Here is a 17326-nt window from a genome sequence, read left to right as displayed (position 1 = left end):
CCAGTAATGCTTCTATCCTAGAATCACATAAATAGCTTTCCTGACTCACTTTTATGTCCAGGATATTTTTGAATATAGGTTCCCTCACCCCATTTTTTAAATAGGAAATGCCTCATTTTGAATTTGATTGGTGTCTTTTCATAATTAGAATCAGTTTATACTTTCTTGGCCAGAATCCTATTTAAGTGATGTTGTGTCCTTTTTAGGGCATCACCTCTGGGGTCACCTGATGTCCATCTGCTCCTTGTTGATAGTAAATTTTGATTACCTGGTTAAAGTGTTGTCCAGTTTCTCCACTGTATGTTTTTCCCCTTGGAATGAATAACCAATGCGTAGACACATTTTCAGATCATGCAAATACCAAAATTTCCCCTTAGTTTTAGCTTCTACTGTCTGAATTATTCTTTTACTAAGATAGTTACAGAATGCTTTTTCAATTCCAGCACCCCCTCCACGTTTACCAGTTGCACTTTGTCATTTAATAAGCAAAAGTCCTTCTTTCCTATTTATTGTTTCCTTTATAGCCTTGTGAATTACTTTTTGAATGGTTCCAATTCATTACTTTGGTACTCAAGCGGCCTCAGCTTTGGCCAGAGAGACCCCCTTCAGGGTAGCTCCTGCATCCCTGTGATGTGCTATCATTTTTTTTTTTAGCACTTCCTTTTCTGGCCTAACAAGATGCTCTACGCTCATCTGAGCTTACCCACAGCCCCAGCCTTGGAATCAGCCATGGTTACTTTTAGAGGGAGTGGTATTAGAAACCAAGATTTGGTTTAGCCACAATATATGTGATTCACTCTGATTCTTTTCATTAAAATTTTATTTTGGTCAGACAAATGAATTTCACTACCGAGTTAGAAAAACACTGCTTAGAGGGTAATTCACTCCCTCGTCACTGGCATCCTCTGGGAGTTAGTACAGGCCTCTGGGATAGTGGTTAGAGCTGGGTTTAGCATTTGGCAATTATAGGCTGTGGACCTGTTTAGGGCAGCAGCTCTTTTCCAGACCAAGGCCCAAAGGCGTGGCCTTCTGTTCAAAGTGTGTCTAACCAGGTTTATCCCTTTTGCATGGTATACACATGTGGGGGGTAGTGGGATTCACATTCTACATGTCTCTCCATAGGCTTTGCTGGTGGTGGCTGCAGAGAACTGATTGTGACCGTTCCCATAAACTCAGAGGTACTTGGAGCTTCTAAGGGAAACAGTAGATGCCCACAGGACACCAGTTTGTAAGGACTGAGCCTTGGGATCACACACATCCCCTCCAAAACCTGACAGGAACAGGACACACTTAATAGAAGCAGGTATTTGTGTGTAACATCCAGCTTGGTCTAAATATACTTTGGAAGTTTAGGGCTTCTATAGGAACTCTGTTTTTTTCCTATAGAAGTTTATCTTTCCTCTCGCTCAGCTAAATATGCCTTGCAATTGTACATATTTCTTCTGGATCAGTGCAGGTTTTTTAATTCTCCCACTAAGGACAAACTCTGGCCCTGCATAGTCAGGTCCATTCTTATTTGTATAAAATGTCCTTTATGTTTAGTATAATTATCTTTTAGAATTGGACATAAAATAGCCAAGGTAGTTTACTTTCCTCCCCTCATTTTATCTTTTGTTTTAATACACTGTGTACTGTAAGTTATATAGAGGGCAGAAACATATTTCTAAATTAGATTTTTGAGAACGTAAACTTAAAAGATTGAGATATAGAGATCCTTATAAGCTGAAGAATTGAATGACCATTATGGTAATATTCAATTTTTAAGAAGTATTGAATTCTTACCAACTGCTAGACAATATAGTTTCATTTATTTTTATCAACATTTTCTGAGCACCTACTGGACTCTCTAGGGCTATAGAAATTTAGGACTTTGTCTTGTGTATGTTCTCATCTAGTATTTTCCCTCATCCAGTGGTTCGTTCCTGAATGCTGGTGGGCCCAAAGTTTCCAACTGAATTTACTTCTGTCATAACTAGTCATCCGGGAAATAATTTATGCATTTAATGCATTTCAGATAATAATCAATCTGCTGAACACTGTTTCTATATTTAATAAGTTTGCAATAGTGGTTTCTATTTTAATAATAATAATGGCAATGGGATTTTAAGGAATTATACATGTAGCCAGAAGGGCTACGGAGTAGAGCAGGAATGATAATGTCCACTCTAGAGTTTGAGAAGCTGAGGCCCAGAGAGGGAAGAATCTATCTGTGATGGAGGTAGACTAGGTGCAGGTGCAAGTTACCTGGCTCTACCAGTCTCAGCCCCAGTTTCATCCTAAAAGAAGATGCCTTTATTTAATGGGCAAGATCTTTTCGGATCTGCCTGCAAAATTTGGAAAACAAGTTCTCAAAATTTGGTAGCAACAATGCAGGTTTCAGAGTGGTGCTGTAAGAAAGGAAAATGATGTTAAAGTTACAAAATAGTTTATTCTTTGTGAGCAAGACTTCCTGATTCTAAGAAAAATTTCTTCCATATATTATTCAGTTCACTAATTTAGAAGAAATTGTGCCTTGCACTAAATTGGGGAGAGAATTTACAATTTAAAAATGCTTTGGGTCGTGGCTGGTTCCCAATTTGCCCATTTAGTCACTAATCTCCATATTTGGTTGCTGCACTTGTACAAATCCTAAGACTAGACTAGTCAGGCTCCTCCCATGCTAGTGGCCCCTGCATGCCTTGGTTAAAACAAAGGCCTTTTAAGAACCTCGGTCTCCAAGTACAGTGGGTGGCTTTGTTTTGCCTCCCTCAGCCTGAAGGTTGTTTTCCTAAAAGCAAGCAGTGAAGGAGACTGCAATTGAACAGGTTGCGAAGGGAAATATGTGAGCTACAGAATACTCTTATCAAACTGGAATAGGGCATTTCCAGCAGAGGCCTGAGTTTAGAAGTTACTAGGGCTGGTTGGAACCTTTAAGGATAACAACCAAAGCTATCCTGGCCCTCTTAGTTAAGTACTGGGTTGGGGTGCAAACCCTGAGGGGAAGGTTAGGTTGGGTCAGGAAACCTCTTGACCACCCTTTTTTTGCTCTAAACCACCTTATGAAGGCTAACAACCTTCCTTTTCATTTTAGATTACTGCCTTTTTGACACAGATGTGACTGCAATTAAGTATTAAACCTCACATCTATGGAAATTTTGGTAGTTCACTCTGATAGGTAAGTTAGACTGGCCAAAAGCTCTTGGAAAAAAGTCATTCGTCTGTTGTTTATGCTGTTATCCACTAAAGATCTCTTAAGGGCAGGGAAGCACAGGCCAGCCCAGCCCTACCCCAGAAAATTCAGTCTCTGAGTTGTGCTTAAGCAATACTGTAGTGATCTGTAAGCTGAATGTATCTGCTTCACTAAGAGCCTTTAAAAAACGATCTTGAGGAATGCATTACTGAACTTAATGCTTCAAAAGGCGGGTGGGGATGGGACGTTAAAGTTTACTTCTGAAAAGTGTAGAATATTGCAGTTTTGAATATTAAATCTGTTGCATCTGTAAATCCCTCCATCTCACCATCCATTCTGAGAAACAAAGCCAAAGGAGAACTTGGGAATGAAGGAGTTTCTCTAGGTGATCAGCTAAAGCAGCAAGGCTTCCTCTGCCGTCTCTCAAAAGAGGAAGCCAGAGCAGCCATTTCTGTCAGATGTTAACAGCTACTCTGGTTTTTAAAAAGTGACAAGGACTTTTTGTCTAGGACTTTGATGGTTGCACTGTGTATAGAGTATAAGACTCCTATAATGGCTACATAAAATTTTATTTATATACATGTATATTTTTTTCTCCCCTCCAGTAAGCAATCTTTTAGTTTTAGGTGCATGAACCAAACCCAAGATGCAACCTTGCCTACTTTCCACCACAGTCCCAGATATAACTTCCCTCCTCCACTGAGAGCTTTGGGAAGCATGGAAGCTAGTGCAGTAGCATCACAAACCAAGGCACAGGCACAGGTAGAGCTGGGATAAACTGCATTGTGTGGCATAGGCTGCCACTGACAAACTGGAGTCACAGAACCCTGCTGCCACCCTAAGCAGGGCTGTTTCCGATCACGCTCAAGTTTTCCCATCCCTCGCAGTTATCTTTTAAAGGCACATCCATAAATGTTGCAAATGGAGGCTGGGGTAAGCTGCACACAGTTGCTACATAGGGGTTAAGGGGCTGCAAGACTCCATGACACAAAATAATGAAGCTATCCTTGCCTTTGCTGAGAGGGAGGGGGAATGCAGCCTCCTGGAATCCAGCCTGCTTTGGTGTGGAGGCCCAGAGAGGGACCAGCAACAGGAAAGAACAGAGCCCTGATCAATAATGCATGTACTTAGTAAGTCTTTGGTGTCTGTGTAGCAGCATCTATCTCCCTTATGTACAAAGGCTTCTGTAGCCAGCAAAGCTGTGAAAAGTATGCTTCTGCACACAGTTGCTGGCCTGACTCCTCTCCCCGCATTGACCATCACAAGGCACAAAGCATAGAAAGTAGGAAGTAAGTCTAAACTACAGAGAATATGCAGAGTTTAGAAAGAATTTCCTGAAGACAGACTTGAGAAGGTTTAACTTCCCTCCCCAGGTCTACTGAGGATCATAAACTCAGCCCAAGCCCTAAGTTTTTGCCTCTTGCTCATCCTCACAGATGAGAAATTCTTAGGCTTTCTCCCCAGATGTGAGTTGAGTACTGCAAGTGTCCCCGTGGGACGTGAGCAGGGGACAGAAGTTGTGAGGGCCCACAGAGCTGCCCACCTCACAGGCCCCTGGGCTCCAGGACCAGCCAGTTCTCGGTGACCATCTGCACATCCTGGCCACTCAGAGGCTCACGCAGCCTCACTTTCACCTCCAGCTTGCCCCCAGTGGGTTTCCTTCCATCCAGGACCTGGGAGGGAGGGAAGGAGAAGGTAACTGACGGGAGCAGCAGCTCCCTATGCTCACAGGTAAAGAATGAGCCACAGCATCCTGCAGTGTCAAAGCAGGAGTCTCCATTTCATGACAATCCTGCTGTTTGGTGGTGCTGGTGTTAGGTAAGTCATAAAAGTAATATGAAAATCCAAATAAGCATCAATGCTCTGAGGTGATTAGAAATCTAGAGTTCTGCTAAGTTTTCCCCATGGCAACTATTGGAAGAAATGCTCTGGCTTAAAGGTACAGCCTGAAAACCACTAAGCTCAAATGCCCAGAGAAGTGGATGTTACATTATACAGCCACAGTGTGGCAAGGCCAGGCCTAGAACCCAAGCCAATGGTTCCTTTTCACCCACCATGCAGCCTCTCTCCTGGGCAGGAGAGGAAACAGCTGGAGTGCAAAGTAGTACAATAGGCACTGACCGCCCTGTATGTGGCCAAAACAGAGAAGGGCCCACTTAGGAACAACTCTCCTCAACAGGTGGCGGAAGCAGGTAGGCACATCATTGTGGGAAAAGCCCCATCTATGAAGGCATCAGCAAGGGTCTGGGCTGCACTCTGCCAGGGACACACGGAGCTTATGTAACACCTCATCTCTGGACCTCGGTTTCCTCATCTGTCAGAGGTAAGCACCCTGCCTGTAAAATTTGATGAGTTCACTGAAGCTTAAGGAGCTGTCTGGGGCCAATTCCTAAACAAAGACTAGGCTTTATTGTGGTGGGTCCCTGATCTGGAAATCCCGTATCAACTTTACATCTAGAGCTCATTCTACTTCATGCTGCCACACGATTGCCCCAACCATAACTGCCCCCACCAAAACCCTAGGAATTTGTGTGTGCCAAGTCGATAGCAATGACCAGACCCCCCTCAAAGGACCTATAATCCAACATCCCTGGGAACTGAGTGACCCAGTGTTGTGGAAAGAATACAGCTACTTTCCATCTGTGTGACATTTAAAATTTTCTCAGACCCTCTGAATCTCTTAATTTGCGAAGTGGAACTGGCGCCTGCTCTACAGCATACCTGAGGATATTTTTAAAGGGCACAAAAACCTACAATGGGACTGAGGTTCAATGAATGTTGGCTCTTCACTTGCCATGTCCTCTGGTTTGCCCACCCTACCTCCAAGATCTCTCTGATTTCACACTCATTCTCCAGCCGTTCCAGTTTCATGTGGGCTGTGCCAACGAGCTTGTCACTTCTGAAGAAAGATCTGGGGAGCCAAGAGTCAGCAGAGGATTAGACTGGGCAGGGAAAGCAGGAATGAGCTGGCTTAGGCCAGCGTTAGAAAAATGAGTAGTAGCAGGGGTGGCAGCAGCAACGGAAGCCATTCCTTCTGCCCAATCCGGCTTGGCAGTATGATTGACTGACCAGGGCCTCACCCTTTGTGGAAGATTTCAAACTTGATTCCTTTGCTTTGTATCACCCTCCTAAATCCCCGGTGGTTTCGGTTGATGTTTAGTTTGAAGAGTTGATCAAATTCTGCAAGGAGACAAAACAAGAAAGGGCCTGGCTCCCAGGGATTTCCCTAGGGAAATGGTTAACAGAGGCCCAGGGCTGGCCTCCCGTCTCAAGCTCTCTGCCTGCAATTCAGAGGGACTACCACCAGAGGGTGGCAGAGCATCTAGTCCTGGCCTTGGAAGACCTTGGAAGTTCTTATTATACAGATTATACCAAAGTGGAAGGGGACTTGGAATTTGGAGTCAGGATTCTTAGATTCAAGTCCCATTTCCACCACTTTCTTGTTTTGAGGTCGTAAGCAAGTCCCTTTACCTCTCTGAGCCTGTCTCCCCATGAGAGGAGTGGTGATACCTTCATCTCCCAAGTTGAGTACCAAGTAAGATAATTGATCCAAAAACACAAGTGCTACACTCACAGAGTGAGAGGAAGGAGAAAGCAGCCCTCACCTGGAGAGTTTGTGTTCTTCACCACAGCTGTTTTGCTTTTTTGAGCCTGGTCCTAAAGCAGTAAGGGAGAAGTCAGGACAGCTTGAAAAAACAGGTCTACAGGGCCAAGAACTCTAGGTTCAGTGTTGACTGAAGGGACTCTTACAGAGAATGGGCCCAAAGTCAAACCCCTCCCTATAGCCAGAATTCCCAGGAATAGGAAGAATTGAGCACAGGGTCCTGAAATGGAAGATGGGAATAAGAGGATCCTACCTCTACCAGAACCTCACCGAGTTAGGGTAGTGGAACTCAAACCGCACAAAAGCATCCAAGTCATCAGGGGTAACCCCTATGAAAGAGGAATGGGAGCCAGGGTCAGAAGGAGTAGCCAGGAGCCCAGCACTTAATGTGGAGGGAGAGCCAGTGCCTCCTGTTGGCCAGGGGTGGAGTGTCTGGGCAAGACCCTCCTGGAATAGGGGTGGCCTTGGGGATACCTGGCGGGGCTGGGAGGTTCATTCCCCGGACAATGACCAGATGCATTTCTGTGCTGCTGAGTTCTGAGAAGATCCTATAACCAGGAAACAAGGAGAAAGAGCTCAAAGTGAAGGAGCACGGTCAAAAAGGTCCCCTCTTCCAGTGCCTGCCTGCTTGCTAGGTGGTAGTCAGGAGGAGAGTGGGCCCAGAGAGGCAAAGCTTGCCTGGGCTAGGAGTGGCAGAGGTGATACACAGACCTTGGTCTGTGACCCCCAGTCCAGGGCTCCGTTCCTAGCCACCTGCAGTTCTGAGCTCCTCATAAGCAGGCATCATATCCTACTTCCCACACCCCCAAGACCCAGTGTCTAGAGTGGGGAAGCCTCACTTAAGTAAAGGGGCCTAAGTCTTCAGCCTTGGCCCTCAGTCTCTTGGTCTATCCCTGCATGGAGCCATTGTTTCCCTAAGGCTTTGGTACCTCACAGTCTGGAACGTCTTCAACTCAAAGTGGTGGCTAGGAGGGTCGAGGCCCTGGGCCTGGGCCAGCTGCAGGATCTCAAGCTGCTTCTTGCGGTCCTGAGCAAGATTCTCAAACCTGACAGGGACAGGTGTACATGTCAGCATGAGACAGGGCTCACTTTCTGCTCCCCACTTCACATGCCCCACACCAAGCCCTTGCATTTACCGGGTAGTCTCGGCCACATTGCCCTGGTGCATGAACTGCTTGGAGAACAGCAGACACTTCTGAAAAGAGAGGCCCAGAGTGATTCCAGGATGGCTTTCAAGGCCTGACTTCTGAAAGCTCCGACCTTCTGTAGTCTCACTGTTCTCCTTCCCCAACACACACCACAAAGTGACTGTTTCCAAGTCCTATCACACTTTTCTAAGTTTTTGCTGTTTCTTCCCTGATGATAGGCAGGCCCCAAAATTCACTTATTAGCAAACTCTTATTCTTCCTTCAAAACCTAATAGAAACATCACTTCAAAAGGCTGACTTGGAGCCAGCAGTTTAGATCCATAGGCACAAATATACATTATATTTATATAAATTTCTCTATATACATATGTATCTGTCTCCCATAACACTTCTTCTCATCTTCAAAGTACCTTCCCCTCCACTCTACTAACTTCATAACCACCTTGAAGGAGATAGATTATCCCATTTTACAGATGAGGAAAATGAGGTTAAGAGAAAGGAGTGCCTTGCCCAATGTCACACAGCCAGTAAGTGGAAGAGCCAGAATCTGAATCCAAGCCTATGTGGTCTAAGCCCCATGCCTTTCTTGAAAGAGAGGAAAGGGGAGGGCACTGAAATGGGAAGACAGACAAGCAGTCTACTGACCTCATGTTGCTCCAGCAGCATTTTTTGTAGTTGGGTGTACACCTCCTCAGCCTTTTGGGAGAGTCGCAGGTCTTCATGGTGAATGAGGATGAAGTCACCCTCCTCATCCGTCAAGGGTGAAGGCACCTGTCCAGGTCACAAGGCCCCTCAGGGGCCCCAAGAGTCAGATTATTTCTCTACTGAGCCTAATGAACACAGGAATCCAAACAAGATGTTTCTCCAGCTTCTACTAACCTCCAGTGATGGGGACTCACTGCCTCCCATTCTATTTCAGGCTGCTGCAACACTCTGCCTCCTGCTGGCCTTGCCCTGCCTTGTCATCTCTGACCACAGGCAGCCCACCTGGCCTTCCCCCACCCTCTCTCAGGGGCACAGAGTAGAGACAGGGATAAGCAAAAGGCTCTTTTTCAGCTATCGCCACACCCCATCCAAGTCCCACCTTCACCAAGCAGCTGCCTTGGTTCACAGCCCTGCTCAAGCCTCCCACCCACCTCCTCTGCCTGAGAAGTCCTGTTGCTTAACAAGATGGGACTCACCTTGGAGAGATCCACAGGTCGGCCTGCTCGGACCTGGGTGATCTGAGCCTCAAGGTGTTTGGCCAACCGCAGATGAGCTTTTGCTTGTTCCAGGTTGTGGCCCCGCTTGGCCTGCAGGGCTGCCCGCTGGTACTGCAGTTTCCGTGCCTCTAGTAGTGCCAGCTGCTCCCGCACTGAAGGGCGAGCGACATCGGTTAGAGCCATGCCTGCCCTTCACTGGAGCCTTCACTCCGACACCCCGCTCCTCTCTAACTCACCAGAGGGTCCCAGAGACTCCTTAGAACTCGAGGCCTTGGGCTCAGGCAGGGGCCGGGATGAAGGGACCAGAGGCTGTGCTGGCTTCTTGGCCACTGGGGCCTGGGAAGGAGCTTCATCCTGTAGATGATCAGAAAGATGTCACAGAGAATCTGTTCTCCTACCCCAGCTGTGGCAGCTCCCAGACTTGGACTCTCTTCCTAATACTGCACTAACTTACCGTGTGAACTGAGATGAATGACTTCCCTTATGGGCTCTAGAGAATCTCAGAGCAGAAGCTGCAGAAGCTCTCTGAGCTAACCTCTCCAACAGGACAGCAGGGTATTGGGGATTGAACCTAGCTTCTGGAGTCAGACCTTGGTCTGAATCTAGCTCTGCCAAGGCTTATCTGGGTACCCTTGGCCAAGTTTTTTCTCTGCAAAATGGAAGAAAGAATATCTACCTCCTTAGGCTTGCTAGTGTGGACAATAGGGTCTGGATTAAATCTTCATCTGTCATTTTTCCCCACCAACCCCTGGAGTCTTGGACCCTTGGTCAAACCTCATCCCCATCTTCCTCTGCCAGGGCTGTGTCCTCTGAGGTGGCCAGTTTCTGGGCAGCTGCTAAAGTAGCTGCCACTGCATCCTCCTCAGTGCCTGCAGTGGGCTCCAGACCAGGAATGGGGGGGAATCCTGTAGAAGACAGAGAGCTGGGAACAGGGTAGGGTAGCCTCAAAGCAGCACTATGCTGCCTTGGGCCTTGGCTAGGTCTTCCTAGGGATGGGTGGCTCCCATAAAGTGGAGGCAGATACATGAGATATCATGTTTCCCCTACCCCCACCTTGCTCAGAGACCACCTCACAAAACTCCAGGCCAAGCACCACTGACCTGGAGGAACAGGCAACTCGGCAAAATCAACTTTACGTCCTGCTTGGAATGCTCGAATGGCATCTTGATATTGCTGCAAGGAAAGAAAGGACCTATGGCGGGCAACATTCTGCAGGCTCCACAAAGGGAGAGACAGGGAGAGGCTGACATAGGGCAGGAGGCTGCACAGCCAAGGGCCTACCTTGGCAATGCGCTCGTGCATCCGGGCCTTGCGCTCATCCCCACTGCCCCGGGCCTGGATGCCTGCCTCGCGGTACTTGCTCAGCCTCTGCTGCAGGGCATCCAGCACTGTCTGTGGCTCATTATGGGTCGCTTGAAAGGAGAAAGAAGATGGCATCAGCTCTGCCTGCCTCTCCCCAGGTCCCCACTCCACAGTCCCAGCATTCCATCCTACCTGGGGTTGCTGGAGTGTCAGGAGCCATGACTGGCTGCACTCGCTCCACTGCTGGGGGTAAAACTGAGGGTGCTGTGAGGGCCTCAGAAGCCTGTGGGAAGGGCTTCAGGTCTGGAGGACCCAGAGCAGAAGTGTAGGTGGGATGCCTGGCCAGCCCCAGCCTGACCAGGTTCCCCAAGACCATCCTCACACTCACCCTCAGGTGCTGGGGGCATGGCGCTCAGGTCCACAAGCTGCCCCTTCTCTAGGGCCTCCAAGACAGCACCAAATCTCTGCAGTAGTAAGGAAAAGCTGCTGTGGGCATAAGCAGCTTTTGGGCTAAGAAAACTCCCTTTCAGGGCAGTCTCACTCAAGTCTCAACCACTCTAGCTGCATAACCTTGAGCAACTCACTGCCCCCATCTGTGAGGGTTGGACACAGGGCCCCTGAGCCAGATGTCATACCTTCCCAATCTTCATGAGCTCTCGGGCACGGCCCAAGTCTCCAGCACGCTTAGCATTCAGGGCAGCCACTTTGTACTCTCTCTGTCGGGCCAACAATAGGGACTGTGGGTCTGAATCAGGTAGAGCAGAAACGCCAGGGCTGCCCAAGAGGCATGTCTCAGGTTGGGAAGGGTGGTCTACGGAGAAAACAAAAAACCCAAAGAAGGGGCATCAGGGGCAAAGAAGGTGCATACCTTGGGTCCCCACACCCACAGATCTGGTTGGCTGATGGCAATGGAGAGTGGCAGGATAGAGAAGCAGGCCATGGGCTCTGACCTTGGGGACTAGGACAGGATGACTGTCTCCACATACCTGGTTCCATGGCGGGGGGGGCTGGGCGGTCTGCCTCAGGGCTCCTGTTGGTTGTTTCCTGGGCGGCTGGGGGCCTCCTGCCCAAGGCCACTGGAGGTGGGATCTCATCCTCATTGATCTTCCTTCCTTTCCTCACAGCAGCCAGCTGGGACTCTAAAGTCTGAGGGAAAGAAGAGCCAGAAACCCAGCCAGCCAACTCAGTCTGGACCCTGCATGAAGACAGGCCAGGGGTCTCTCCCATCCACTGGCCCAACCTCCTGCTGCCTTACCCGCTGTCCTCAGCCCCACTCCTCCCAGCCCAGCTCCCTGGCTGGCCACTTCTCCCAGCCCTGCTCCCTGGCTGGCCACTTCTCCCAGCCCTGCTCCCTGGCTGGGCCCAACCCACCTTCAGGCCACGCTCACAGCGCCTGGCTTTGGCAGCTTCACCTGCTTCCTTAGCGCTGGCTGCGGCCTCCCAGTAGTTGCGGATCCGATCTTCCAGCAGAGCCTGCAGCCCCTGAGGCCCTCCAGCCTGTAGATACTCCAGTTCAGGGCCTGGCCAGTCTAGGGCCAACTAGGCCCTTGTTGCTCCCTCCCTCGAGGAAGCTGCCCCAGAAAATGGAGCTCTTGGATTCAAGGAGAAGAGCGAGCCTAAAAGCCTCAAGGGAGGAGGCAAAGACTCACTGGAGAGGCCAGAGGCCATGTCAGAGGCAAACACAAAGGCCCAGGCAATCTGTGGACAGCTGCAGGAGGTGGTCTGTGAGAACAGAGGAGCCTTTGGGGCCAGCCCGCCACCAAAGAGTTTTTCATGCACGGTCACTGCTTGGGGCCCTAGAAAGGGATACTGCAGCTTTCCTTCACAAGCCATGTTACGTGCATGTTATACACGGGTATGTAGGGGTATCAAAGGTACAAAAAAGTCCCTCCAGAACTTACCTGAGCTGCTGGAACTGAAGTTGTTAGGAGAGCTGTCTGTACTGGAGGTTCAATGTTTTCCTGTCCCTTCTCCTCCTCACGGCCACCCAGGCTGGCTGTCTCATCACCATCCAGGGGCCCAGCTTCCTCATCTGTACCCAGGACCTCTTGCAGCTCAGTCTGGGGAAACACAAGGCCCAGGAGCTTGGGAGCCTTATGGCCATACCTGCGATACGATCTGAAAATAAAGGGCCCTCTCCCCCAGAGTACTTCCCAACATCAGTCACTGTGCCCGAAAGACCCCTTTACCGAAACACTTTAATCTGACTGAAGATAGTCTTTTAAATAGTGAAGACTACAAGTCTGAGAATCCCCAAATGCAGAGCTCACACCAGACATCAAAGGAGACTAGTCTCACACTGTCCAGTCAGGAAAATGGGCCCAAGAAGGGCAAGGCACTCACTTAACATCAGGGCACACAGAAGGACAAACCCAGGCCTCCTCCACAGGCTTGACCACAGAGCCCTCGGACAACAAAATGGCAGACGCACCAGCAAGTCTGCATCCTCTTCCAGTCCTTCCTCTTCCTCCTCCTCCTCCACATCCTGCATACAGTCTGCCGCCAACTTCTCGATGTGGGCCATAGGCAAGGGGGCTGCGGGAACAAAGGGTCAGGGCAACTCAGAAAAGGTCCACAAAAATGATCTTCAATGCATGGTACATTTCTACACCCAGGGAGAAATACTGCCCTTCCACAGCCAAAGTCCCACCTATAAAACCTATGCTCTTCCTTTATGAGCCAGCTCAAAAACCCTCAGCAGGGAATCCTTCCCCGGCCCTCCCATAGAAAACAAAGCTATTCTCGTCTCAGCCTTTTTGCTGTGGTAGTTCATCACAGACATATTCATCCATTCCCCCTAACCACACCTTTCACATATGTAAAGATTTTTAACATCAAAACTTAATAAGACAGGTAATATTATCTCATTTTATATATGAATAAACTGAGAACTACCAATATTAAATTTCCTAATATTGTGATCCTACTAAGTGGCAGAGCCATGATTCAAACCCAGTTCGTCTAACTCTAAAGCACGTTTGGACTTAGAGAATGGAGGGCCGTGTTTCTCCCAGACCAGTGGGCCCCTTTCCAGGTCCTCCCATTCTCATCTCAGGGGTATGTGGGACTGGAGGTGAAGGGGGGCTTGGTGAGGGTTCCTGGTGAGAAGAGATTAAGATCTAGACCCTTTGACCCTCTTAGACTTCAGATCTCTGTCCTCTTCCAGGCTAGGGAGGGATATTCCACTTATTCCACTTATTCTTGTGACACAATTTCTTTGCACTTATTAGCGCCCAATTCAGTCTGTGCTGAGTCCCTACTCTATACTAGGCCTAAGGACAGTGACCCAAGTCGGTTGGAGAGTCAGACTGCTGACTGTCCACAATGGGGAGGCGGGTAATCCAGGGAAGAAGTGAGCTCCCCATCACACAGGTGTGTGAGCATGGCAACATGGCCTCTTGGTGGGAGTGCTGCAGAAGGGACATGGACATCAGAAAAACAAGTCATCGGGCTGTGGAACCTCTCCTCCAACTGCCTGAGCCCATCTGGTCCCAGCACCGGGTCCAGCCCAGTGCCGCAAACTCACTGTGCCCCTTAGGTGCTGGCTTTCTGCTTGTAGTCCCTGCTTCCCCAGTGAGGGCCAGCAGCTCAGCCTCCAGGTCCCCATCATCTTCAGTCTCCTCCACCCCCAGCAGCATGTCATCAGGGCTGAATTCCACAAAGAGCCCCAGCTGAGAACAGAGAAAGTTTTTTAGGAATCATGCAATGAGGCAGAGGGTAGAGCCCAGCCCCAGAGCCAGTCTCCTGGCAGTCGTTGGCTCCTTCACTGTCTGAGGCCCAGTGCACGGAAAGGAAAACTGAGGCTGCAACATTACCCTTTAGGACACTTTTCTCCCTAGTTACTCTACAAAGACCCAGTAAAACTACACCACCATCAATCATCATCACTCACAACAGCAACAGTGCTAGCTGCCACGTACTGTGCTTAGCACCCTACATGACTGCTTTAGGTAATTCTCACAATTCTGAGTGGCAGGCTCTATTTTTTTTTTTTTTTGGGAAAACATACATAACATGAAAATTATCATCTTAACCATTTTTAAGTGTAGAGTTCAGCAGCATTATGTACATTCACATTGTTGGGCTACTGTCATCCATCCGTGAACTCCTTCCATCTAGCAGAACTGAAACTTGGTACCCTTAAACAACTTCCTATTCTCTCCTTCCCCTGGTAACCACATTCGACTTTCTCTATAAATTTGACCACTCAAAGTAACAGTATGCCCTATTTTTATCTCCATGTTCAGATAATACTGAGACGACCTTGTAAGCGGCAGAGCTAGAATTTAAAATAAGGTCTTATGACTTGAGTCTAAGCTCTTTATTCTACCACCTTCCTTACCTGCCTCTTTTAAGACAATAAAAATGGACTAAGAAGTCTTAGTACTTGGACCAAAATAAATAAAGGGAAGATTACGGAACGGATCCCTAAGGCAGCAAAGCTCTTCCAGCAGACACAGCCCTCAAACCCCAGCAAGTAGTCATGGCCCTAAATAAAGAACCCATGAGAACGCTGGCCCCTTCAGAACACCCTAAACCTTAGTGGTTCTTGAACCCTCTAGATCATTCATATGGAGGTGGCCATGGCAGAACGATGCCTGGGTTGAAACACAGGTGAGTTCTGGCCTCATCTCCCAGGTATGTCTGGCAGAGAATAGGCAGAGGGTCTCTACAGGCTCTGCCAACTCCAGAAGCACTGCTCTAAGTCTCTGGGCTAATGGGGATACCATACAAGTGACCCAGTTTGCCCAAGCTGTTTAGGAACCCCCACACTCAGAGTGGCCCAGGGGTGAAAAAAGCTGTATACATACCTGCTTAGCAGCTGCCACACCTTGGCCACTGGCCTGAGGGCCCTTCCGAGGTCTTGGCCCTGGCATCTCAGCAGCCTAGATACCTGTTTGGTGGAGAGTGGAAAAGACTCGACTGGAGCTGCCTAAAAGCTCCTCCCCCAACAGTGCTACCTATAGTAAGGTGTGGTTAGTAAACTCTCAACTCAGAGAGAGATAGTAATGCTTAACACCAAAAGGTGAAATACTAGCACTGGAAGTATAGCACTGAAGCAAGCAACTTGGGAGATGGAAGGGTTTAAGTGGGGGGTGTGTGGACACAATAAAAAGTTACAAACTTATTGACAAATATGGATTAAACCAAAGAGGCTGAGGCTGTGGAGAAGCCTGGAAGACAGATTCAAGAAAGTAACTCTAGGTAAAGGTGGGTTGGTACAAGGTTAGGCAGGACTCAGAAAGGCTCTAAAACTGTGCAATCAAATATGGTAGCCATATATGATTATTTTCATTTAAATTTAAATTAAAAATCCAGTTCCTCGGCCATTGACCAGCACAAATATTGAACATTTTTATCACCACAGTAAGTTCTATTGGACAGTTCTGCTCTAGAGAAACCTAAGTATTCTGATTCTCTTGGAGATCTCACAACCCATTCATAGGACCTATTATGTGTCAGAGACCCTGTGCTGGGCACTGGGAGAGCAGGAATGAATATGACATTTTCCCAACCCTCAAAGGACATTTACATGGTGGAGATAGCCTCATCGATGGACAAAACCACACAGGGCTGCTCCAGGGGCCATGAGAGTCCAGGTGCAGCCCATTATCCAGCAGAGAGAAAAAGCTTCCTGGAGAAGGCAGTGCCTGTGCTGAGTCATGAATAAGTTGGGAATAAGAATTCCAAACAGAGAGAACAACCTGATAATTACTTTGAGGTGAGAAACAGTTTGACCTGCAGAGGGAAACTAAAGATCTAGGATTACTGGAGCTTAAAGCGTGTGACATGAAATGGTACAAGTGAAGCTGAAAATGGGAGCAAGGGGCAAAATAGAAAAAACTTAAAACTTTAAAGGAGTTTGGGCAGTATTCTGAGGACTATGAACGTGACGGAATCAGCTAGACGATTCAGAAACATCTGTCTGGCTGCTTAAGGGAAAGAGATAGGAGGGAGAATGGAGGCTGGAAGCCGTCGGATCTTGCAACGGTTCGGACGAAAGAGGCGAGCTAGGAAGGCGTGGGGGTGGCGAGAAGTGGAGAGATTCCAAAGTTACAGGGTAAAATCAACAAGCCTCCGAGGTTAAGTGGATGTGGGTGCACGAGAATGGGACCTCAGGGTGACTCCAGGAGTCAGAGTTCAGAGGCTTGGGAGAATGGCGGGCCGTCAACTGAGCGAGAGCACTGCGTGAGCCGGGCTCAAAGAAAAGACGAGGTCAGTCTGACATGTCAAGTCTGTGGCTCCAGAGGCACCGGGCTAGGGGGCATCCGTGTCGGACCCAGGCCCGAGCTCAGGAGAGAGCAGGGCAGCGGAGTGCGCAGGAGAGGCGAATCCAGGGGAACCCACTCCCGCGCGGCAGGACGCACCGCTCTGCCCCGCCTCAGCCGACTCCATCTCCCTCCCCGTCCCCAGGTCTCCCCTCGCCGGGGGGCGGTTATGCGACATACCTCGTGGCGGATCCGAAACCAACCCAGGCCTTCTCCTGCCCGGAACCACCCAGGGGTCCCGCTGCCACCCCGCCGCCGCGGCGGCCGTGACGGAAGCGCCGCGGCGGAGACGGCTCGCGCCCTAACACGTGACTCCACGCCCCTGCGGCGCGCAATACGCATGCGCAAGGCGAAGCGGGCGTAGCGCTCCAACAGGTGACTCCAAGGGTGGGGTTCTCAACATAGAGGTAACAGGAGGCTCCATACGGGTCGTTGGACGGTTCTGGCGTGTCCAGCTGCTGGCGCAAATACAGTACGTGCGTCAGCTGCCCATGCCCATTTTCCCTATCCCCGCCAAGCTCCCGCCCTCACTCACAGTCCGAGACTCCCGCGTACTCACTCGCCTCACGTCCTCGCTCCGTCCGTCTCGGCGTGAGGGCGGGGCTGACGTGGGCTCCGCCCTAGAGGAGGGG

At 49.2% G+C, this 17326-nt stretch overlaps 1 protein-coding gene across 3 annotated transcripts in view; it reads right to left on the bottom strand.

The window, feature by feature from the left end:
* Window positions 1–802: 802 nt before the first annotated feature.
* Window positions 803–17326, bottom strand: part of CC2D1B (coiled-coil and C2 domain containing 1B) — a 17859-nt gene continuing 1335 nt past the window's right edge. The window contains exons 1-26 of one of the 3 annotated variants that reach the window (XM_011370495.2): window positions 17254–17283; window positions 16875–17152; window positions 15237–15319; window positions 13952–14096; window positions 12857–12960; window positions 12327–12485; window positions 11797–11922; window positions 11412–11571; window positions 11061–11236; window positions 10814–10889; window positions 10618–10728; window positions 10405–10535; window positions 10224–10296; window positions 9898–10028; window positions 9360–9477; window positions 9103–9275; window positions 8567–8692; window positions 7910–7968; window positions 7703–7819; window positions 7248–7321; window positions 7044–7102; window positions 6775–6826; window positions 6250–6349; window positions 5990–6080; window positions 4713–4842; window positions 803–2387 (exon numbers count right to left, since the gene is read on the bottom strand). In XM_011370495.2, coding sequence (XP_011368797.1) covers window positions 4714–4842; window positions 5990–6080; window positions 6250–6349; window positions 6775–6826; window positions 7044–7102; window positions 7248–7321; window positions 7703–7819; window positions 7910–7968; window positions 8567–8692; window positions 9103–9275; window positions 9360–9477; window positions 9898–10028; window positions 10224–10296; window positions 10405–10535; window positions 10618–10728; window positions 10814–10889; window positions 11061–11236; window positions 11412–11571; window positions 11797–11922; window positions 12327–12485; window positions 12857–12960; window positions 13952–14096; window positions 15237–15302 — 2556 coding nt within the window. In that variant the 5' untranslated portion in view covers window positions 15303–15319; window positions 16875–17152; window positions 17254–17283 and the 3' untranslated portion in view covers window positions 803–2387; window position 4713. Of the gene's footprint in view, window positions 2388–2805; window positions 4843–5989; window positions 6081–6249; window positions 6350–6774; window positions 6827–7043; window positions 7103–7247; window positions 7322–7702; window positions 7820–7909; window positions 7969–8566; window positions 8693–9102; window positions 9276–9359; window positions 9478–9897; window positions 10029–10223; window positions 10297–10404; window positions 10536–10617; window positions 10729–10813; window positions 10890–11060; window positions 11237–11411; window positions 11572–11796; window positions 11923–12326; window positions 12486–12856; window positions 12961–13951; window positions 14097–15236; window positions 15320–16874; window positions 17153–17253; window positions 17284–17326 lie in introns of those variants that run through there. The other 2 variants (XM_023536780.1, XM_023536781.1) reach the window with 2 other exon arrangements.

The sequence above is a fragment of the Pteropus vampyrus genome, unplaced genomic scaffold (genome assembly GCF_000151845.1).
Source record: "Pteropus vampyrus isolate Shadow unplaced genomic scaffold, Pvam_2.0 Scaffold170, whole genome shotgun sequence".
In the NCBI taxonomy this organism is placed as follows: Eukaryota; Metazoa; Chordata; class Mammalia; order Chiroptera; family Pteropodidae; genus Pteropus; species Pteropus vampyrus.
The sequence above is the reverse complement of the archived record's forward strand: the minus strand, read 5'-3'. Positions and strand labels throughout refer to the sequence as shown.